Source organism: Podarcis cretensis (genome assembly GCF_951804945.1).
Source record: "Podarcis cretensis genome assembly, chromosome: 11".
Taxonomy (NCBI): Eukaryota; Metazoa; Chordata; class Lepidosauria; order Squamata; family Lacertidae; genus Podarcis; species Podarcis cretensis.
Genome location: NC_137180.1, coordinates 35,430,074 through 35,454,228, shown reverse-complemented (window position 1 = coordinate 35,454,228; position 24,155 = coordinate 35,430,074). Strand labels below are relative to the sequence as shown.

General features: G+C 41.5%; 1 protein-coding gene and 1 long non-coding RNA gene across 3 annotated transcripts in view; one reads left to right on the top strand and one right to left on the bottom strand.

Moving 5' to 3' along the window:
- Positions 1 to 731: 731 nt before the first annotated feature.
- Positions 732 to 24,155, top strand: part of ZNF366 (zinc finger protein 366) — a 32,916-nt gene continuing 9,492 nt past the window's right edge. The window contains exons 1-4 of one of the 2 annotated variants that reach the window (XM_079995483.1): positions 732 to 890; positions 19,394 to 19,462; positions 20,272 to 21,593; positions 22,551 to 22,742. In XM_079995483.1, coding sequence (XP_079851609.1) covers positions 20,283 to 21,593; positions 22,551 to 22,742 — 1,503 coding nt within the window. In that variant the 5' untranslated portion in view covers positions 732 to 890; positions 19,394 to 19,462; positions 20,272 to 20,282. Of the gene's footprint in view, positions 891 to 9,039; positions 9,059 to 19,393; positions 19,463 to 20,271; positions 21,594 to 22,550; positions 22,743 to 24,155 lie in introns of those variants that run through there. The other variant, XM_079995484.1, reaches the window with a different exon arrangement.
- LOC307226897 lies at positions 6,268 to 8,802 on the bottom strand. The gene is made up of 2 exons (XR_013843669.1): positions 8,503 to 8,802; positions 6,268 to 6,784 (listed from the first exon to the last, which is right to left on the bottom strand). It is a non-coding gene; the product is annotated as an uncharacterized lncRNA (long non-coding RNA).

Sequence of the window (24,155 nt, the reverse complement as noted above, 5' to 3'; positions counted from 1 at the left end):
CCTATCTTTGCTCAAGCCATGTTCATGTGTCAGAAGAACTCCTGTAGTAACCATCCCTTTTACACAGGGGCAAAAGATCTGCCCCTCCTGGCAAGAGCACAATGATCGCCACAGCAATTTTCTCTCATATATATATATATATATATATATATATATATGACTTTCTTCTGAATAAACATGCTTATGGTTGCACTTCAGATTTATATTATCACCTCATCAAAAGCACACAAAAAGCCTGAACCCATTTTCTTTCTTTATGTACATTTATTCTTTAATAAATGTACTATTGAGGCTATTAGTTTTATTTGTGTACACCGAGATCTTTCCCCCGTCTTTGAATTGCCTTGTATATTTTCCCTGCCTGTATATTCTTCTGGCTAGGGCTGTTAAAATGCTTCTAGATATGGGCATCTTACTCCCCAAAGGCAAGGCTCTACGTTTTGGAACATTGTGTTTGTTTTGATCGCATTCCACCCATCGAGTTATAAATTACACCCTACGAAATCCATCATAAAGATATAATACTTGAGGAATTTCTTTTGGTTTAGTGATATTTATTTTTCCAACCATTTTGTTTGAGAGAAAATGAGATGGCTATCTGCCGTTTCCTTATTTTTTTTGCAGGAAAGCTAAAGGGCTGTTGACTTCCTCTCCCCTCCCTTCCTTCCTTCTTTCTGAAGGTACAGAACTCATCTGAGAGAAGAAAATGGAAAAAAAAACCAACAACCCCAGAACGAAGTGATTGTTCCTGTTCTCTTTCTTAAGTCATTTGAAACACTGTCCCTCCTTATTTTCTAAATCAACCACAGTTCCCTACTCAAGAAGCGACAGAAGCTGCCAATTAGGAAGCAGGTACAGAACTTGGGCCACCAGAGCAGTGTCAGCAGCTGGTAAGTTAAACTTCCCAATGTACTGAAGGTAACAATGTGAAACTTTAATAAATTCAGGAGATATCACAGGAAAATGCTGCTTTGGGCTGGACTATGCTCCAGTTTTCCATTTACTGAAGCAAACCATCAGAGATCTAAGAGACAGGAAAATGGATAATTTCAGCAGAAAGGGAACTGTTAAAAGTTTCTCGGTGTACTTTAACATTGCCAGATTCTCTTATTTTAAAGGATTATTCCTATCCCCCAGCCACATAAAACAGAATGAGCATCTTAATTACAAAATGTTATGACCAGAGATGAAAGGATCTGTCAATTTCAGTTCTTCTCTCAGTTTCTCAGTTTCCCTGTCTTAAATTCAGTTTTCTACATTTGCAGCAAGTTGTGATTTTTTTTTAATAAAAAAAGAATTCTCATGAAAATTCATCTGCATTTTAGTGTGAATTTCTCCTAATAGACATATTTTTATATGCAGTTTTTACTATTGCATACTTTTTTCTAATATAATGCATTTTTACATGCTATTTTCACTAAGAGCTTCATTTTTGTGCACACTCTCTCCTAATACGTACATTTTTGTAAACACCGGCTAGTTGGAGAACTTCATCACATCACAACGTTCGGATAAGTGCGAATTTTGAAGGATAGCTGTGCTTTGGTTCACTTTTTTTTTTAAAGTGTGAATTTGATACATTTGGCTTTAAATGGAAACTTAATTGAATTTCTCCTCTATCACTAATTACATCTGCATTCTTTATAAGGGATTGCTTGCCCCCATAGCAGCACCAGTGTCCTTTAGTACTACAAACATCTGTTCTAGAAAAATCTAAATCATATAACTGTTTCACTGCTCTGAAACCACAAGTTGTTGTTCTTGCTTTGTTGTGCCCCAAATAGTGGGAAAGTAGAAAAGTTTTGGAGGCATGGAATTTAATTCCCTAGTTCCTTTTGGGAGTCTAGTAGTAGGTAGCTGTTACACAGGCTCAGGAACTGGCTTGTTATATTTTGGTTATAGTAGAAACCTAACCATGGGTCAAGTGTGTATATGTGTGCATTGTGAATATATCTGGAATGAGCAGGGGTAGGGTTGCCTGGCCTAGAATTGTAGTATGCCTTGATTCACCTGCTCACAACACCTGGGAAATAATAATAATAATAATAATAATAATAATAATAATAATAATAATTAAAAAAAAAAAATTTATTATTTATACCCCACCCATCTGGCTGGGTTTCCCCAGTCACTCTGGGTGGCTTTCAATGGAGCATTAAAAACAGAATAAAACTTCAAACATTAAAAACTTCCCTAAACAGGGCTGCCTTCAGATGCCTTCTAAAAGTCAGATAGTTGTTTATTTCTTTGACATCTGATGGGAGCGCATCTGCTCTTTTCTTGTGGCTGACGTGTGAAGAACTGAATGGTCTTTTGATCCCTACTACTTCTGTGATAAAGCAGAGGATATAATATGGGAACACTATTTCACATCTCACTAGTTAATTCTTCACCTCTCATGTGTCTTCATTCTTGAGAGTGTACCATACCAGTGAACCTGCTGAACTGCATCGTAAGCAGGGATTTTTGGAACTCTGTTATGTACAAAAACAATTGCAAACGGTTGTGTTTGTCTTTTAAAAAAGGCAATACCTTTGATCAATGGTAATATTTCTCTCAAGGAAATTTGAGTTTTAAGGCTGCATTCCATTAGCCTAGCAGTATACCCTATTAAACTCAACAGGACTCAATCCTATGATGTATAGGATTGCATTATAAAGGCTTCAAGTCATGATTTTGTAGGCTCAGTCATTAATTGTGCCATACCAGGATCTTGTTAAAGGTATTTTTCAGCTACCGATTGCATGTTAAGAAGCTGAGGTGCAGTAAAAACGTAACTTAATAGAAAAGGCTGAATTTATGGGAGATGATGCAATGAAGGTGTTTAAAATATGAGTATGAATTGTTCATATGATACACAAACTCCTGGTAAGGGGCCTGTTGTAGGGTAGAGCTGTGTTTTCATTACGGCTGTAATCCGATATACACTCACTGTGGAGCACACCCCACTGAACTCAGAAGGACACTTACAAATAAACATGCATATGGTGGTGCTATATGTTTGGTGAAGATTTGCCCCAGAGATCTAGCACTGAGTCTTTTCTTAAGGGAAGAATGTGATGTTGTTCAAAGCTAACCAGCCATCCTCGACCCAGTGTTTTCCAGATGTTTCCAGCTATGCCTTCCACCAGATTCAGCTAGCACAGTCGTGCTACCTGGGACTGATGGGAGTTGTGGTCCAAAACACATTACCTGATATATTAGATAGCAACAGCATTAGATATTACCAAAATAGCTATACTGCTAAAGGGAGACTCACCCCTCTGCACTGATTGTATGGGAAGTTCAAAAGCCCTTAAAGCTCCGCCATTTTGCAGTCTTAGATCAATGCCTTCTTATTTGACTTGGGGCTCTTTTGCGTCTCCATTTTTTGAGGCAGTTGGGTCATGAAATTGTAAACCTCCTTGAATGCTTTAAAAAGTGGGGCAATCTCTCCGGGGCTTAGCTCCAATGCTGTGACTCACAAGCCCATCACTGCTTTTGCGTCAATAACATTGGGATACTATAGAAAGCTTCCGTATAATGGGTCAAACCCTTGGTCTGCCTAACTTCAGTGATGTCTACACTCACTGGTAGTAGCCCTTCAGAGTTTCAGAAGACGGCCTTTCTCAGCCCTACCTGGAGTTGTCAGAGGCGGAACCCCTAGAACCTTCTGCATGGAAAGTAGATTGTCTACCACTGAGCTACAGCCCTTCATCCCCAAAGTGGAAGCCATTTCCCAAAGGGAGCAGCTGTTTGCTGGCCTGACGTGACATGGCAGTGCCACAAAAGGACATGGTTAGTGTGGTCTGTCAAGCACAGGGCAGTGGTGGTAAGGGAGCAGAGGCCCATCCTATCCCCTTGCAGAGAATTCAGTGAATTTGTTTTCCTCACAGCGAACACCGGGGCTCAAAGCAAACAGCTTAAGAACATAATAATGTCCAGATCAAAGGCCTGTCTAGTCCAGCATTTTGTGGCCAACCAGATGCTTATGGGAATCCCACAAGCAAGACCTGAACACAATAGCACTCTCATGTTTGTGACTGATATTTAGAAGCATATCACATAATGGCATAATAGTTTTCTGGCTAAGAATTTCCATGTCAGTGCCTTTCCTCGTGAAGACGTGGATCAGTGTTGCGCTGAAGTAGAGCAAGTAATTGTAGTTAAGGTTTATGATATAAACCAGGAAAGGGAAACAAATCATAGAATCGTAGAATTGCAGAGTTGGAAAGGACACCAAGTATTATCTAGATTCTAGAACAATCCCCTTGAGATGTTGATGGACTCCAATTCCCATCAGCCCCAGCCTGAATGGCCTGTAAGGTAAGAGAGATTGGGAGGAGCTGTGGCAAGGGATGGGACCTACATTTGAAGGGCCACAGGTTCCCCATTTCTGGTATAAATGATTCCATGCTGGATCAGATCAAAGGTCCATATAGTCTGTTTCTCACGGCAGCCAAGCAGACAGGATTGGGGTGGGTGTGTGCTTGCAGATTGGGTATTTTTTTATGGGGGGGAGGGATCAGTGATCCACATGAGTACAAGTGTTTTTGTAGTGTCACATGAAATTGTCAGGGGGGGGGGGGAAATGCCAGTACCCATTTAATTTTTATTTATTTATTTATTTAACAGAAGCTGTACACCACTTAATCATAAATAATGCAAGTGATTTACATAAAATATAAAATATACATTAAAACTATTGATAAAAAGCTGGAAGTTAAGAACAGGTTGACCTAATGAAAAATTTCAAAATTCAGACATACCCTTTCTGGGGAAATCCTGATAATTTAAAAAAACAAAACAAAATGAAATGAAATACTCTGTTGCTAGTGACCTGTTTACAGTATGAAAGCCCCATCTGGAAACACCCTGAGAGTCACAGAACTAGTGTCAAAAAAATGCAGATTTCATGCTAGATCTTTGGTTTACCTTCTGAGTAATCTGCTGGCATTTAACAGGGTCCCCCCGCCCCCCGTGAATTCATTTCAAAGGTTCATAAGACTACTCGGTTGGTTAATGGGCTTATTTGTTCCTTCTAGTAAAAAAGAAGGAAAAGTGAGAGGGAGAAAAACAACAACAACATATTGCATATCATTGCTTAGGTATGGATACTGGAAGATATATATATATATTTAAGTATATAAAGAGTTTTCCAAAATGTGTAGCCCCAGTTACTTTAGAGATTATACTGGTGTTGTTTTTTATGAGACAATGTGTTCTTGCTGGTATTGTTATATTGCATTTAATATTCAAAATGTTTAATATTTTAAAAACAATTTTTATATTAAATGATTTATTAAATATTTCATGTTAGCTTGTAGATTCTTGCAGAGAATGTGACTATTTCATTTTTTAAAAAAAACCTTCTGAAACTGGAGTGGAAGATTTAGTGCCAAATAAAATCAGAGTAGCTGTTCTTTTAGGGGAAATAGCCATGTAGATGTGCGTGCAGAATATGGACAATTTCTAGGCAGATTTCCTGATTTAAAACATTTACACCCCAGCAATGCACCTGTAAGGACCCAACAATATAAAACAAGGAATTAAAATAAAAAGAAATCCACAATAAAATGATAAGCAGTAAAGAACGAGTAGCAAGCAATAAAAGTAGAAAACCTAAAATGATGCTGAATAGCAAAAAGGGACAGAAACGTTGCACAATGAGCCTGGAAGGCTTTCTAAAGATCTGTTGTCTCAAATTGTTGCTTGATTCATAACAGTTTTCAAATGGATTTAGTGTCTGAAAGTTTCAGGGACCGCCTAATGTTTTATATACTTGCTTGATCACTCAGGTCTTGCGGGGAGTCCCTGTTAGTGATGCGGGTGGCGCTGTGGTCTAAACCACAGAGCCTAGGACTTGCCAATCAGAAGGTGGCGGTTCGAATCCCTGCGACGGGGTGAGCTCCCGTTGCTCGGTCCCAGCTCCTGCCAACCTAGCAGTTCGAAAGCACGTCAAAGTGCAAGTAGATAAATAGGTACTGCTCCGGTGGGAAGATAAACGACATTTCCGTGCGCTGTTCTGGTTCGCCAGAAGTGGCTTAGTCATGCTGGCCACATGACCCGGAAGCTGTACGCCGGCTCCCTTGGCCAATCAAGCGAGATGAGCGCCGCAACCCCAGAGTCGTCCGCAATGGACCTAACTGTTAGGGGTCCCTTTACCTTTACCTTTAGGCTCCGATGCTCATATCCACCAGGAGCTGTGCATTCAATATTGTGGGTCCATTTTTTAAAAAATTAGTTTAGAGATTTTCCTGTGTCACAAAACAAACAAACAGGGAAAAGTACATATAGCACCTTCATTTTTTATTTATAAAGTCTTTTTCACAGTTGGTTTACATTTTATATGAGACACTATCATTCTAGATTGCATTCAGTTTGGGGGGAGAGAAGGAGGGACAGAGATGAGAGGATAATGTTCTTTCGTTCTATAGCATAGCGTTTGTGTGAATATTGCGTCAGCATCCTTTACGTTCCACCTTGCCCTTCGAGATGAACCACAAACACCTTTGTGTGACTAAATTGTTGTTAGAAGCAGCCCAAAAGCCCTGGCCCATGCACACTTGGTCTGGAATGGTAAACACTTCCTAAATTGTAATGCTCTATGTGATTGTTTCGGATGGACGTGATTGCTGCCTTGCTGAAGTCATCCTGAGCCTTTCTTACTTGTGTTCTTCAACAACCCTTAAAAGGATTGTCACGTCTTCAGTTCCACTTTAGTAGTAATGTGGATGGGAACTGAATGAAGATAGGAAGTGGTTCTTGTTGGGAAAATGCCTCATTCTGTAGTTCAAATCAGCACCTGGAGGTAATTTCCAATAGAGAAGTGAGATGTCAGCCAGCCTTTCCTTGTGCATATCTCTCTCTGTGTACTTTACTGCTATTTCCAACTCATTCAAGGTCATGGGCAACTTGAGCAGCTTTCTACTGGCTTCCAGTTCCAACACCATTAATCAAAACAGTTAAGGAAATGCAAACTTTAAAGCAGTGCTCCTTTGGTGCCACCCTGAGCTCGTTTGGGTAGAACAGAGGGGTTAGAAATGTAACAAACAAACAAACAAACAAACATAAAAACTGCTATGTGAGCAGCTCACCACAGCACTGCTTCTTTTGCTGCTGTTCCACTGTCCGGACTGGGATGAGTCACCAACTGGGAACCAAAAGCCCAAAGAACAAGTTGAGAACAAAGCCAGGAGGCAGGACTGAGGGACAAGCCCAAAGCCCAAGCAAGGATATAGGAACATATAGGGAAGGGATGGTGGGAATTGTAGTACAACAGCATTTGGACTCAAAGTTGAAGAACACTGAACTAGACAATGGCATAACTTGTGTGGTATCCTTCAGATGTTGTTGAATTCCAACTCCCATTAACCCTTGGCTGTGTTGGCTGGGCATAATGAGAGTTGTCATTCAACATCTGGAGGTCACCACCTTTAAGTCCCACCCTCTGGATATCCTAAACTCATTTACCTGAGAGTAAGCCTTGCTAAACACAGAAGGGCTTACTTCTGAACAACATAAAAAAAAAAATTGTACTGATTGCGTTCGGTATGATTCAGTATTGTGTTCAATATTATGTACTCCCATATAGATTTTTGGGAGGGGGCATTGAGTGACTGAGAAAGTTGTGGACCCTGTAGATTTATGCCTCCTTTTTTCCCCCAATAGATTTTTATTGAGATTTTAAAGGTTACAAAAAGAAAAAATAAAGAACATATTTAAACAGAAAAAAATACAGAACAATACAAGAACAAAGGAAAAAAAACAGAAAAAGATGCAGATAATTAAAAAACAAAAACCAAATCAATCCTTTACATAACTTTCTTTCCTTTGCTTATTTCCTTGACCTCCTCACACCTCTTTTTTGTATTCTAATTCAATTAGATATTTCAGCAAATCCTTTCCATCTTTATTTCTATCCTAATGATTTATCTTAATATACTATAATTTTAAATTCTGTTCTTTCACCAATTAACAATCCATTTTTACTTAATCCTTTATATCATTTCTGCTAAAATCACATTACTTCAACATCCTTCTAACATTCCTTAATTTTACAATGTTTCTGTAGATAAACTTTAAATTTCTTCCAATCTTCTTCCACCAACTCTTCTCCTTGGTCTCGGATTCTGCCAGTCATTTCCGCCAGTTCCATATAGTCCATCACCTTCATCTACCATTCTTCCCGGGTGGGTAAATCTTGTGTCTTCCAGTACTTTGCAATAAGTATTCTTGCTGCTGTTGTGGCAAATCGCTTCTCGGCCTTTTGGCTAAGATCAAGTGATTTATGCCTCCTTTAAATCCACTCCAATACATTCCTGATCCACCCTCAACACGTCATGTGCTGGTCTCTCAAAGGAGCCCACAGGGCAAGGCAATTTAGTTGTTTCAGCACTAAGGAAAGCTCCTAGTGAGAAACTTGTTCCAACAAGTGAATTTAAGTCTTTTGAGTGTCTGCCTCCAATCCACCTCTGTCCCTTTTTAGAAGTCTAGAATTTTTTAAAGAGCCAGGCTTCTGACCAGAAGGTAAGCAGTTCTCCTAAGCTCCATGGCCTGCAGCCCAGTGTGCTCTTTGTGCTGTTGGACTGGTGAGGTACTGTAAGAGGCACAGGCGACGGCACCCCTGAAGATCCTAGCTCTAATTCTGAAGGCCCTGGTGCTTTGGGATGTGGCTCAGGGGGCTCCTTCCTGCCAGTATCTGGTTCAGTGGTCCCATAAGTTTTAGGCTTGGGGCCAGAAACGTGGTCTGCCTCCTTAGTGGGTGACCCTGTAGACTCTGTCTCAGTATCCTGGTCACTGCTTGATTCTGGGGTCATGACACATTCTGCCCCTTTGTCTTTAGCAGTGTTGGAACTCTGACATCAGTAAGGTCAAGGCTGCAGAGGTTTCCATGGTGGTAGGAAGTAGTCTTGGATATCCCTTTCTGATGTCAGACCATCCTCAGAGAGGGAGACCTGAAACACCCAATGGATGGAAGGAGGGAGAAGTGCTGACCAGAGAAGAGTGGCAGATTAAACTGATGGAGTATGCAGAGATGGCGAGACAGACGGGAAAGATCAGAAACCAGGAAGATCAAGTATTTCTAAAAGACTGGAATAAATTTTTAACATATTTAAAATCCCACTGTAAACAGTTAAAATCATTGGCAGGGATACAATGACACTTGTAATGTGAAATGAACTATGGTAACTATGAAAATATAACAAATAGATAATGGTAAAAGATGCAGAATATATACATATAACCCATGGAGGGGGAGAGGGAGGTCCGAAGGTTTGAAATAACCTTTTATTTTAATGTTTTGAAATGGTTAAAGTTAAAATGTATAAAATTATGTAAAACGAATAAAACAAATTATAAAAAAGAAAAGAAATGAAACACCCAAAGGCCCCTGGGATACCCTTTCAAGGGTCATAGGATTTGCAGCCTTAGCAAATTTTATATTGATATCATTGATTTCACTAATAGAAAAGACAACATTTGAATGTCAAATGCTGGTTTCAAACTTCAGATGGTTGCTGCATTTTTACACCAACATTTGGACACTCAGCAACTTATGAAATACAAAACCTTTCAGTCCAGCTCTGCTATAGACCCGAATAGACCAGTTCTTATTATATTTGACCTGTTTTGCGGACATCATGTGAACATCAGACTGTAAGACCATTGATAACTAAATTGCTAGCTAATTGTTATTTTAAGGTTGAAATTATTAGTTTGATATTAACTGAGAGCTTTGTTTTAAACTGAAAAGTGGGCTGCAAATACCTTAAATAAGAAATTATGAAATTGAAATTAAAAAGTGCCTAATCTCCAAACTTTTAAACTGGGAATACTCATGATTTTAAAAGGTGAAATACCCCAATTGACTATAATTGCAGGCTTAAAGCCAAGTCCATCCACTTAAGTGCTTTGTGAATTAGAATTCTTTGGGACAGAATATGCATCCCTAAATACACAGTCAGCATCTTTTATGAAGGCTATCCCAGATGTGATGTGCGGATATCCTTGACACCTATATTTAAAAATTGATTTCTGTAATGTTCCTGTATGCAGACTTTATTTCTGGATGTGCTTGATCTTGTGTCACTCAGATAGCTTTTCCTAATGTGATAACAACGCCTAAGGCATTTTGTGAAAATACTTGAGTTGAGCTATAAAATTATTCTGATTAGGCTGTGCTTCCCTTTGCTTCATGGGAAAGATATGCTAAAGTTGCCGTCGCCTCTGCACTTGGTTCAGGGGGGCTTAAAATCTCCATGGAAATGTCAGCATTAGAAGGAGGATAGAGAGAACAGAGGCAGGAGGGGGTTGAGTCATGGCTTCAGAATTAATTCCCTGTAGGCTGAATATGTGAATGGCAGATGTGTTATACTCCAAGTGGCATTTTACATATGACCAGAATGGCAACAAACAGAGGAGAGATTCTCAACCTGTGTGGCAAAGACTAAGAAACAAATGAACAGGAACCCCTGTGCTTTAAATGGCACTGGGGCAGAAGAGGGGTGGAGGAGAAATTCAATTCAGGTTGCATTAAACTCAAACTTTCCTAAATTTCATTTCCCAAAACAATATGCAAACTGAAACACAGTGTTTGGGACTTTTTACTTTAGAGGGAAGGCGAGTAAGATTATAAAATTGTGCATGGCATAGGGAACATGGACACAGAAAATGTATCTCTCACAACACTAGACCTCATGAACTTCCGATGAAGCTGAATTTTGGGTCAGATTCGGGACAGATGAAAGAAAGTACTTCTTTATGCAGTGTACAGTGGTACCTCAGGTTACATACGCTTCAGGTTACATACACTTCAGGTTACATACGCTTCTGGTTACAGACTCCGCTAACTCAGAAATAGTGCTTCAGGTTAAGAACTTTGCTTCAGGATAAGAACAGAAATCGGACTCCGGCAGCGCAGCAGCAGCAGGAGGCCCCATTAGCTAAAGTGGTGCTTCAGGTTAAGAACAGTTTCAGGTTAAGAATGGACCTCCGGAACGAATTAAGTACTTAAACTGAGGTACCACTGTATAGTTAAACTATTGCTCCCACAGGAGGCAATGATGGCCACCAACTTGGATGGCTTTTAAAAAGGGTTGCTGGAAACCATAAGAGAAGAGCGTGCTTTGTGCTCAGGCCCCACTTGTAGATTTCCCCCAGATGCCTGGCTGGCCACTGGAAGAAAAGAATGTCAGACTAGATGGGCCACCGGCCTCATCCAGCAGGGCTCTTCTGATGATGTTCTTACAGTTCAAAATTCACACTTCTCTGAATTTTGCAATGCCTTTTTCCAGCCAAGCAATGTGCACAAACAGACATGATTGTGCACAGAAATGCATAGTGGAAAATGGCATGATTAAGGAAACACACACAGTAAGGGAAATTGCTTTTCCATATATACATACACAAAATTGCATACCGAAATGTGTATATTAGGCAAAATTGCGCACAAAAATGTATTTTAGAAATTCACACTAAAATGCTGATTAACTTTCACGAGGACTTAACAACAACAAAAACCACCCACTGGTGTGAAAATGTGGTGAGTCAAAATAGGAAAGGGGAACAGGAGCTAATGTGACCGTATAAATTGTTAATTCAAATATATACCAGACTGCTAACCACAACACAAAAGTCTCAAGGAAAGCTGGCCAGATGTTCTCGCATTTCTCTTCTTTGTGGTCGCGCTGATACTTTGCCAGCTCAAGGAAGGACAGGGGGTGCAAAGCATTAATCGGTTGTTGTATGGGAGGCAATGACTTCTGCTTCCAGTGTTCAAGCACTATGCATTTTGGCTGACCCTAAAGCACTCATTACCTAGTTCATGACCCAGCAGTGCATTTCAATTTATTTGCAGAACTTGATAAGTAGTCATGCAAACTTGCTTTAAATATTACTACTAATAATAATAATAACAATGCAACACAGATTTACAACATCCCTTGCATTTATTTCACTGCTCTCCCCCCGCCATGTTGTGATTTTGAATTAAAAGCAGTATGTAAATAGCAATAAATAAACAGATAACACCAATCAGTTCCAATCAAATACGCAGATGACTTCAGGAGTGGGAGACCTACAGCCCTCCATAAGGGTTACTTATTTTATTTTAAAAAATGTTTATATCTATTGTCAAAACAAAATTAAAAAATTCCTTCCAGTAGCACCTTAAAGACCAACTAAGTTAGTTCTTGGTATGAGCTTTCGTGTGCATGCACACTTCTTCAGATACACTTCTTCAGATACACTGGAAGCAGTGTATCTGAAGAAGTGTGCATGCACACGAAAGCTCATACCAAGAACTAACTTAGTTGGTCTTTAAGGTGCTACTGGAAGGAATTTTTTTATTTTGTTTTGACTATGGCAGACCAACACGGCTACCTATCTGTAACTATATCTATTGTGTGCTTTTAGTTGTACGTGTTATAATTTATGCTTTGAGCCATTTTGGGTCCTGCACTGGGGAAAAGGTGGGATAAAGATAAAATAAATAAATAAGTTGTTAGACTCCAACTCCCATCAGCCACAGCCAGAAACACCAATGATCTGGGGTGATGGGGGTTGTAGTCCAGTAATGTCTGGCAGGCTGCAGATTAACCACCCCTAGATTAATTGGACTGCTGATCTGTGGCTATACAAAAGACACTTAGGGTCAAATTAAGGTAAAGGTAAAGGGACCCCTGACCATTAGACGACCTCCACTTTGGATGACTTAAGAGAAGGATTAGACAGATTCATGAGGAGAAGGCTATTGATTATTACTAGCCACGATGACTATGTTTTTCCTCCATAGCTAAAGGTAAAGGGACCCCTGACCATTAGGTCCAGTCGTGGCCGACTCTGGGGTTGCGGAGCTCATCTCACTTTATTGGCTGAGGGAGCCGACGTACAGCTTCCGGGTCATGTGGCCAGCATGACTAAGCCCCTTCTGGCGAACCAGAGCAGCACACGGAAACGCCATTTACCTTTCCGTCGGAGTGGTACCTATTTATCTACTTGCACTTTGACGTGCTTTCGAACTGCTAGGTTGGCAGGAGCAGGGACCGAGCAACAGGAGCTCACCCTGTCGCGGGGATTTAAACTGCCGACCTTCTGATCGGCAAGCCCTAGGCTCTGTGGTTTAACCCGCAGCGCCACCCACGTCCCCAGGACCAAATTAGGTATTGTCAAAGACTTCTTTGTCTTTTCGGAGGGCTTCCCCCCTCCCCCAAAAATTCTATATGTCCCTGATTTGGACTGATTATACCTTTGCCTCCCCTGCTCATTTTCTGCTACAGATTACACATCCCCCAAACTGCTCTTATGATGAAAGAGAAAACATACAGATATTAATATGGGAGTCTGTGTCTTTTAACCTCTGAAATTAATGGCTGTTTCATGGGGGCCATTTACACCAAGGAACTGATGTGGGGCTAAAGGCAAAACCCCTCTCTTTTTGCACTCTACCATTGACCCCCATCACTTCGCCCTTCTGCAACAAATCTCAGAACTCCTCTTTCCTTTCGAGTTTGGCCCTCAGTAGCCATTTCACTTTGTCAGAGACTTCCTTTGCCTGTGACATCTTTTTTCAGTGCACTGTGGGAGTGTTGCTATCTTGAGAATAGGCCAGAGCTTAGTGGTGGAGCACATGCTTGGCATGCAGAGAATACCACGTTCATTCTTTGGCCTTTCCAGTTAAAGGAAGGAGCGCTGAGAAGGACTCAGGGGAGTTGCTGTCACCAGAGACAGGATTGGGCAAAATGATGACCCCCTTCTGTAAAAGGCAGCCTCATTTGTGGATGCCATCAGAAGCAAATCGTCTTTTCTTGTAATTTTATATCTCTGTAGGAAAGGATTGTTTCTCCTCCCGCAAGCCTGGCACTTCCCTCTGTGGGAAATAAGAGCCTATAATTTAAAGATCCTGGGTTATCTGCACACCTCCCACACACAGCGAGTTCAGCTACTTTTTCATCTAATCATCTGTACAATGAAAGTAGAGCCAACTCTCTAACTTTGTTCAGTTATAAAAGAGATGTTGGTGCTGGTTTAAAGTTGCTCATGAACAGCAAAGTGAAGGCAAATTCCCATCCATGCACAATACCACTCCAAATGGTGATGGCCATTTGATAAGATAACACGAAACCTAAGACAAATCTGCTGGATCAGCCCGATGGCCCATCTAGTCCAGCATCCTGTTCTCACAGTGGCCAACCAGCTGCTGTTGGGAAGTCTGCAAACAGGACATTATCGCAAGAGCATGCTCCTCTCCTGTGGTTAATGGCAACTGGTATTCAGAGCCATAATGCCACTGACAGTGGACAAGGAACAGAGAAATCCTGGCTAGAAGAAGCCACCGATAGCCTTGTCCTCTATGAATTGGTCCAATTCTCTTTTAAAGCCACCCAAGCTGGTGGCAATCGCTGCAGGTACTGGCTCCCGGTGGAGTACAGGGTCAGATTTAAGGTGCTGGTGTTGACCTTTAAAGCCCTATGCAGCCTAGGACCCACGTACCTATGGGACCACCTCTCCTGGTATGCCCCGCGGAGGACAAATAGCAACACTTTGGAGGTCCTGAGCCTCAAGGAGGTTAGATTTGTTTCAATTAGAGCCAGGGCCTTTTCAGCACTGGCCCCGATGTGATGGAACACTCTGTCACAAGAGACTAGGGCCCTGCGGGACTTGACATCTTTCCGCAGGGCCTGCAAGACAGAGCTGTTCCACCTGGCCTTTGGTTTGGACTCGGTCTGACCCTTATGTTTCCCTCCCCTTATGGTCTTGATTTATAAGGTTGCATTTTAAACTGCATTTTAACCTGTATTTTAAATTGGTTTCCCCCCTCTCTTTTTCTCCTATTATGTTTTTACTGTGATTTTATTGGTGTTAGCCGCCCTGAGCCTGACTCTGGCCAGCGAGGGTGCGAGGGTGGGGTATAAATAATAATAATTATTTATTACCAAGGGGTTATGTGCACAACCTGGATGCACTGGGCTAGAGATGGGGAGAAATTCAGTTCACATTGCAATGCAGGGTCTGCAAGCCTTGACCAGGGCTGAGGCTGGGGTTGTCAAAATGGAGGTCCTTGCTAACAGAGGTCTGACATCTTCTTAAAACTGTATTGTTCAGATAAGTCCCCCCCCCAAAAAAAAACCCCCTGTGATTCTTTGACAAGCAGTTCCTACAGATGAATTTTATGTTTTTATTATCTTTGTTGCAACACTGTGCTTTTCGTCTGCATACCGCCTTGGGATATTTGGTATGAAAGCACACTTTATCAATATTTTAATAAGTAAATGACGCAAACTTACCTTCTCCGCTCTCCCCGGAACAACACCCGAACCAAAGTACTGCTGCTATCCTTCAAAGCTTGTACTCCTCTGAATTTTGTGTTGCAAGCCCTCCAACAGAGGGTCATAAAAAGAGGAGTAGCTGGTAGAGACGAGGGGTGGTGCTCTGCTGCCCCCCAACCCCGGGCACTGATGTAAGAGAGAGAGAGAGAGGGGGGTGAAGCAATGGGGAAGTTTTCATGGTGTGAATGAATCTGTGGAACCAGCCTGGTGCTCCCACCAAAGCATCTGCAGTGTGGTGAACCTCCCTACCTTGCCCTGGGAGTAAGACACAGCAACGCCGGTACTGGGAGGTCAGGAAAGCGCTGCTGCCCTCGTTGCTGGCTACTTCTGTACAAAAATGCATATCTGGGGAGGGGGCAGCAGGGGAAGACTACAAAGAAATGGCTTGCCAAAATGTCTGTTTTGGGTAAAATTGCATACAAAGATGTGAGCCTTGGGAGAAAAGTGCACTAAAATGCTGCAAATTTATGTGGAAATGTGGAGAACTGAACTTAAATGTGGAAAAACAACCAGAGAGAAACCAAAACTGACCTATTAATCTGTCCCTAATTGGAACCTAGAGGTTTTCATGTAGGAGCAGAAGTCTATACCAAGGTCCTTCATTCATTGGCCTTTCAGAGATGCTGATTTAATCAGGTGAAAGTCTAATTTCCGCAGGTGAAATTTGTTCATTTTACATTTTGCTTGGTCTCCACTTCCAAGTTTATTTTAATCTGAAAGAGTATATTTCTGTGTGGTTCCCAGGATTCTGCTCAGTGACCTTATGATATTGGCATGTTGCCAAATATAACCTCACAGTGACGTTCCGGTCTCTCTAGGGCAGCCGGGTTCTAACCATTCTGCAGCTCTGGGGAAGTTAGAACCTTGAGATAGCATGGTGGCTTTGGAAGACTAAAGCAATAGGAATGAATAAAAATAAGAGTTCAGATGCTTTTTATAGAAACAATGTATTGGGCGTGCCGCTGATATCATATAGGTGCTCATTTTGAGCTGACAGGTTTGTCCTGTGTAAATATAGAAGGGCATTGTTGGCAAATGATGGCATTGGCAATTAAGCAGGTGAAAGAACCCCCTGATGTGAATGGCTTTTTTCGGTCCTGCAATATTGCTCCTCAAGTAGAAATGGAGACAAAGTTGGCATCTGCGTGTGTCACAGAGACTAATACAGTGGTACCTTGGGTTAAGAACTTAATTTGTTCTGGAGATCCATTCTTAACCTGAAAATGTTCTTAACCTGAGGTACCACTTCAGCTGCTGCCGGAGCACAATTTATGTTCTCATCCTGAAGCAAAGTTCTTAACCCAAGGTACTATTTCTGGGTTAGTGGAGTCTGTAACCTGAAGCGTCTGTAACCTGAGGTACCACTGTACAGCTATCTCCCCTAGAAATTGTTAGCATGGATATAGTGAGCATCTCAGAAACATAGTCAGATTGTGAGAATCAATGGGATACAGTTGTTCCTAGATATAAACTTACAGAAAGGAGCTTGCCCTGGCAATACTGCTGCTCAGTAGGCCAAAAATTAACAGTGTAGTTCTAAGCACATAACTTCCACTGAACTAATGATATTAGATAGGCACCTTCATTGCCCTCTTTTCAGTACAGCTAAAAACTATTTTGTTTAGACAAGGCTACACAGACATGCAGTTTTATTGTGTCCAAGTTGTTTTTCAAATATGTTGATTTTTATCTATATTTTGATAATTTTATTATTTAAAGTATGTTTATATTGCTATTCTTTTTTAAAATATCATTTTATGTAAATTGCTTAGAAGTTATTATTATTATTAAGTGGTATATAAATCTTATTAGAGAAATAGAGTATTAAAATGTGCTAATTAGGGCTTATACTAGTATAGTAAGGGTACTTTGGATTGTGCTGCACATCACAGAACTTTTTGTGCGCAGAAAGAGCAAACCAAAAAAAGCTGATGCAGAGATGGAAAAAAAGTACTGTGGGGGGACTGAAAACTGAAAATGAATGACTTCAGTCATCCTAATGTTGATTAGATAAATGTATAGCCAGATGAAGACGAAGATACAAAGGGGAAAACTCTAGTACTTTGTAGTAGTAAACTGCATTGAATATAAGAGATCTACTTCTGAATAACCACTTTAGGTCTGAATGTCACTCACACTTAGGAAGATGTTATACTTGTTTTAATATTTAGCCGTGTCCAGAATTTGGTTAAAGGTGTCAGTGTTAGCAAACCACTTTGGGAAAGTGACCCCAACACTTTCAGTTTCAATATATATGAATGAGTGGGAAATTGTCTAGAAAATTCAACACTATCTTTTCCTTTTTTACCTAGGGTTGCCATATTTCAAAAAGTAAAAAACCAGGAGCTTTTTTAAGGAAACCACTAATATTGTTGAGCTGTTTTTAGGAAAACCGGAAAGTGATTGAGCTTCTTTTAGACAAACCCCAAATTTATTGAGCCTTTGGACGTAGAATCCACCTTTGAAATCCCGGTAATGTCCAGGAAAATCTGGACATATGGCAGCCCTATTTTACCAAGAAGAGGAAATTTCATAACAGTGAGAGGATTTCTCAAAAAGAAGTTGGAAAGCATTAGAGGAGTGTCAAATTGTTTCAGGAATCTTGGAGGTTGTTTAAAACCATTATAATCATGACCCAGACAAAACATATGTCATAGATCAGAAAAGTATGAATATGTTTAAGAGGGTGCTGGTGTGGTTAAGTAACAGTGTGAAAAGAGTCATTAAAGGGAATAATTTTTGCTTTTAAAAGTGAATTTCTTTCCCAAATGAGAAAAATACAGTAAACATAAGTGGTTGATAAGCCAAACAAAAAGGGAATCAACCTCATTCCCAGAGAATTAAAGGGTACCCAATATAGCCAGGATTAATACCATAAAGAAAAAAAGTGGGCCAGAACGAATTAAGTACTTAACCCGAGGTACCACTGTACTACAAGCCAAATAACTGAGCAGATAGAACAGCTTCCTTAAAACTAAAGCATCAGAGACTTTAGTTTGGAAAAAAGAGGATGAAGGCCAAGAAGGGGGTGGAAGGCATGATAAAAGCTCATGTTATAAATGGTATCAATGAAGTCGAGAGACAACATTTCCACTCTATACAGTGGTACCTTGGGTTACATATGCTTCAGGTTACAGACTCCGCTAACTCATGAATATTACCTCGGGTTAAGAACTTTGCTTGAGGATGAGAACAGAAATCATGTTCCAGCAGCACGGCAGCAGCAGGAGGCCCCATTAGCTAAAGTGGTGCTTTAGGTTAAGAACAGTGTCAGGTTAAGAACGGACCTCCGGAACGAATTAAGTACTTAACCCGAGGTACCACTGTACTGCTAGAACCAGTCTTCGGGGATTATGGGATCTGCAGTCTAAAACACATACAGTATATAATAATCATGAAACCACAGAATGATCAAAATAATTTGGTGCCCATGACTAAGAAAGCCTTGCTCTCCAGGGTCTGTGAAGCAAGGTCTCTATCAAAGATCTCCGAGCCAAACTAGACATGGCATTAATTGTGTGAATGCAGATAACACGCGCTTTGAAAAATGTAAATAGCAGGCGTAAAGCTGAGAAGCTTTGTGATGACAGAGTTTTGGGAGGGAGAGTTTCACCTTTCTGCCCTTACCAGAGTGTTGTTGTGAGTGTGCATGTGTGGCCTGTGATGAGCGCAGTGCATACATGGCAATTTTAGCCACCACCACCACTGCTGGGATGTAGCTCTTGGATGGTTGGCCACAACCTTGCATGTGGACCCGAGGAAGAAAAAGGCTGGCACCCCCCACCCCCACCCTGATATATAGGGTGGAACGTCTGAGAAGGGAATGTGTAGCACTCATTTGCATTTCACAGTCCAACGAAAAACATACAGCCACTGTAGCATTGTGCCTTATGTCTTTCTTCAAAACCTTTTTACAAGTATTGGGTGGGGGGGGGAGAGAAACAAGAGAGCACACTGTGTCCTGAGACAATTTTATTATTGCTTCCGTCTTTGCACCATAAAACTGTAACAGAACGTCGAGCATAAAGCGACTGTCACAACTATAACACAGTTTAAAGAATGATTGTTCTCTATCTATTCCTTAGACACAAATGTCTCCTGGAGCCTGTGCAGATGCATTTAAAGCAGATTTGGCACAAAGGAGATGAATTAATGTAAGTACAAATCCTGCAGTATTGATTCTTATGCTAAATGCACATTTCTTCAATGGACATTGTACATTAGGGCAAAAAGCTAATGCACACTCCAGGCTTGATTTAAATTGCTGGACAGAGAACAGCAGAACCCAGACATTGAAGGACATATTAGATGGCTTCAAATCAGGGCACTGCGGGTGTTGATTCAGCACCAGCAAGACTGCCTCCTGGGACCAGGCAGAATCAGGTCACAGACATATAGAAAGCTGCCTTATACCGAGTCCATCAGGCTAAGTATTGTATATAATGAGTGTCAGCAGCTCTCCAGAATCCTAGAGAGGGCTCTTTCCTAGCCCTACCTGACAATGCTAGGGATTGAACCCAGGACCTTCCGCATACAAAGTGTGAGCTCTACCACAGAGTTGCAAACTAACAATGAGTGTAGAAGTCTTCCAGGGTGCTTTATTTCTCCTTCTGCTAGCATGGCCAACCAAATTGCCTATTTTCCTGGGATTCCAGCCAGTTAGAATTTTAAGGTCTGGCTGGACTGTCATCTTCTTGGCTCATGGGCAGAACAGGAAGAAAAAGGTCAGAAAAACTCCCCCCCCCTTAGTGCAGATGTGTACTGGACTGGATATGGGTGCTGCTCAATGCTTGAAAGAAATACATATGTGCATGTTCAGGGCACTCTAGAGCGAGCTCCCACCATTCAAATTGGAACTCTGGGGCTTCTACTTGAACACCAAAAGGCCCAGTCATTAAAGTTAAATATGGTGTAATGAACAAGAACAAGAGTGAATTTAAAAACGTTTACTTTTTATTTAAAGGAAGCTAGAGTATGCAAGAGGAATTAAATGCGATGAAGAAAGAGGAAGCTCCCTGCAATATGGATGGCATACAAACCCTTCCCTTTCCCCACTGCTTGGACCCTGTTGTGAAGTCAGACGTAGCTTCACCCCTCAATGAAGAATTCAGAGCACAGCTTGCCCAGTTTGGATATGGCCCTTCCCCTGCAGAACTGCAGAACTTCCAGGGCTCCTTAGAAGGGGGATCTCGCAAGCGTAAAAGCATGCCCACGAAAATGCCCTCTGCTTTCTCACCAGGAGAGCCCACCTCCCCGTCGCACAGGTCTGAAGACATCCCCACTGCAGGTTCTCCTGACCTCCCTTTAATATTCCAGCACCACCACACACAGCCAAACTACAATGCCCACATGATTGACCTGTGCAACATTGGCTTTCAGTTCTACAGAACTCTCGAACATTTTGGAGCACAGCCTATCAAGGAAGAACCCATCAAGCCTAATGTGCTCTGGCCCGGGTCTGCCCCGTTTCTGCAGGTGCCCTATCCATACTATCCTAAAGTTCACCCTTCTATGATGTTTCCATTTCTTATGCCCCCAGATTTTCATTTCAGGAGCCCTTTCCCGCTGAAAAGGCCTCCGGAGCCTCCCTTCTCCCGGAGGACGGAGTTAGGGGAACAAGCTGAAAGTAAACAAAAGGTGGAGAGGGTGGATGTCAACATTCAGATCGATGACAGCTATTACGTTGATGTGGGAGGGGAACAAAAGCGCTGGCAGTGCCCCATGTGCGACAAGTCCTACACGTCCAAATACAACCTGGTCACCCACATTCTGGGGCATAGTGGCATCAAGCCGCACGCTTGCTCTCGCTGCGGCAAGCTTTTCAAGCAGCTGAGCCACTTGCATACCCACATGCTCACCCACCAGGGCACCCGGCCTCACAAATGCCAAGTGTGCCACAAGGCCTTCACCCAAACCAGCCACCTGAAGAGACACATGATGCAGCACAGCGACGTCAAGCCTTACAGCTGCAGGATCTGCGGGAGAGGTTTTGCCTACCCCAGCGAGCTGAAAGCCCACGAGTCCAAGCATGAGAGCGGCCGGGAGAATATTTGCATTGAGTGCGGCCTTGACTTCCCAACCTTGGCTCAGCTGAAGAGGCACCTGACCACCCATCGAGGCCCTATACAGTACAGCTGCACAGAGTGTGATAAGACCTTCCAGTATCCAAGTCAGCTGCAGAATCACATGATGAAGCACAAGGACATCCGCCCGTACATCTGCACCGAATGTGGCATGGAGTTTGTTCAGCCCCATCACCTCAAGCAGCACTCCTTGACGCATAAGGTAAGTCAGTGTCGGTGATTCCTGTCACAGATATTAATATTGTGCAGCTTGAAGCGGCCAGATGCCTAAAAGATGGCTCAGGACAAGTTACTTGTTGTTTACTGTTGTAACAATTGTTTTATCAACATTTATCTTCTGTACCATGAAAATAAAACAGCAAGAAAAACCCACCGCCCTACAACTGGTTCTTTTTGGAGCGAAACATCGTCCAGAGCCATTCAATATTATTCAAAACTTTACTTGCAGAACTTTCTTCAAAACAGAATAAAAACATCAAAGATACATCCAAACAGTTCCATAAAATATATGCTTATTCAAGCATAGGTTCAGTCTCTTCTTAAAAATAGCTTTAAACAGGATTGAGATCAAAACTTTGCCTCTCCTCCATTCCAGCCTCCATTCCAGCCTGAGGCTGTGTGCTCCTGGAGAGCCATTTACACATCCTTACTCCACGGAGCCTGGGAACAAAGATTCTAGCCACCACCCTTCCAAGATGGCGGATTTGCAATTCAATAGCCTCCCATGTGATCTAAATTTAAGCACCTCATCATAGCTACCAGAGAGCAATTGTCAACTCGTGAAGCAGCTCATAGGGCTCTTCTTGCTTTTCTTTAGCTTCGATGGAATTTTCCACTTAAACCCTTTCAGCCACACACATAGGCATTCTCCATTTCAGTGTCAGTTAAACAATTATACTTAACAATTCCCAACTGGTGGGTGAGCTGCTAAATGTACCTGCATTTGAACCAGCGATGGCAAACTACAACTCCTACCATCCTGACCATTGGCTATGCTAGCTGGGGCTGATGGGAGTTGAAGTGCAACAACACATTTAATGAAAAGACAAGGAAAGGATGTGGCAGATGGTTATTCCCACTAAAGTGAGAAATCGGGAATTGCTGTGCAGGTCTTAAAATAGCTATAAGTTTCAGTTTCCTTGCTGTTCTGTTTTTCAAGGGTGTGAAGGAGCACAAGTGTGGGATCTGTGGCCGAGAGTTCACGCTACTCGCTAATATGAAGAGGCACGTATTAATTCACACCAACATCAGAGCCTACCAGTGCCATTTGTGCTTCAAGAGCTTCGTGCAGAAACAGACGCTCAAAGCCCATATGATTGTCCACTCAGATGTCAAGCCCTTCAAATGTAAGGTGAGTCCTTCAAAGACAGACAACCCAGTTGAACGGAATGGCACCCAAGTAGAAGGCAGTCCAGTAAAAGGCATGGCGAATAAAAATAGGAACGCCTTGTGCAGTAAATAGCAAAGTTGTAAAATAATATAATGTCTGCAGATAGAAATCTTGACTGAATCTCCGTAGCTTCCATAGTAATTCAACCAGGTGAAAACTGGCAAGCGATTGTATTGTTTTTATTTATTTGTACGCCGCCCTTCATCCAAAGATCTCAGGCGGTTCACAACACAAAAACACAAGATAAAAACATAAAATACATAACAAAAACAATAGTAGTAATATAACCTGAGACTCCATTTTGGCTCCTCAGCAGAAAATATGGGTTTAATTAATGAATTGATTATGTATCTTATCACACTTTTCAGGAAAATATACTCACAAAGTGGAACACATAAAGCCAAACAACTTATCAAATAACCATATGAAATCTACATTGTGTTTTGTTTTCATTTCATTATATCTATGTCCTTCCTTCCTTCCACTACTGAGCCCAAGATGCTTCTCTGTGTGTAAAGGCATAATAATAAATTCAATAGCTTTGCCACCCTTTTGTGATGCCCAAGTCTGCTTTATTAAACCTAATTGAACACTTAGTCCCTTAAAAAGAGGGACATTTGCATATTTGAGAAGAGACTAATTCTTGACAGCTCTTAAGAATTAAGATAACCTATGGTATTATTCATCACCATAAATGGGCCATTCCTAAATCTTAATAGAGTTTTCAGACAATAAATACTAAAAGAACCTTAGAATTTGTTCCACGTCGCTGGTGTGAATGCTGTTTAAGAGAGACAGAAAGCAAAAAGACAGCCAGTTTTCAGCTGAATGTGTGTTCTGGTGTACATACTGTCTTTTTGATGGCAGGTGAAGACTTTTACTTTCCCCAGACAATGTGATAGGTTATAATGTCCCAAATACTGCTGATGTTTGCATGGAAGCTCTTTTTTTATTTTTGTGCAGAAGAGTCTGCTAACATGTGGACATCTAGAACCAGAGCCTGGAAGCATGTTTGATGCCAGGGGCAGGACTAGGAGCGTTCCCCAATGGTCAGATTATGCCACATTTAGGCAAAGAGCATGTGAATGGGGTATACCAAACAACAGAATATCTTCATGCTGCTTTGTAATGTTTTGCCACTTTTGGAACGCTGGCTTAGTTTTGTTCTTGTTTGCTTCTCATGCCCTTCGTTCAAACGAGGAAGCTTTGAAGCTCAACTGTTGGACTTGATCCTTTTTTTATTTCCTTTCAGTTTTATTCCTCATCTCGAGATTGCACTTTCACAGCACTTAGTATAATTGCTCGTCTGCTGATGATAAATATATCTGACATTTGCATAGCACATTTCATCCCAAAGGGAGGTCAAGGATGCTT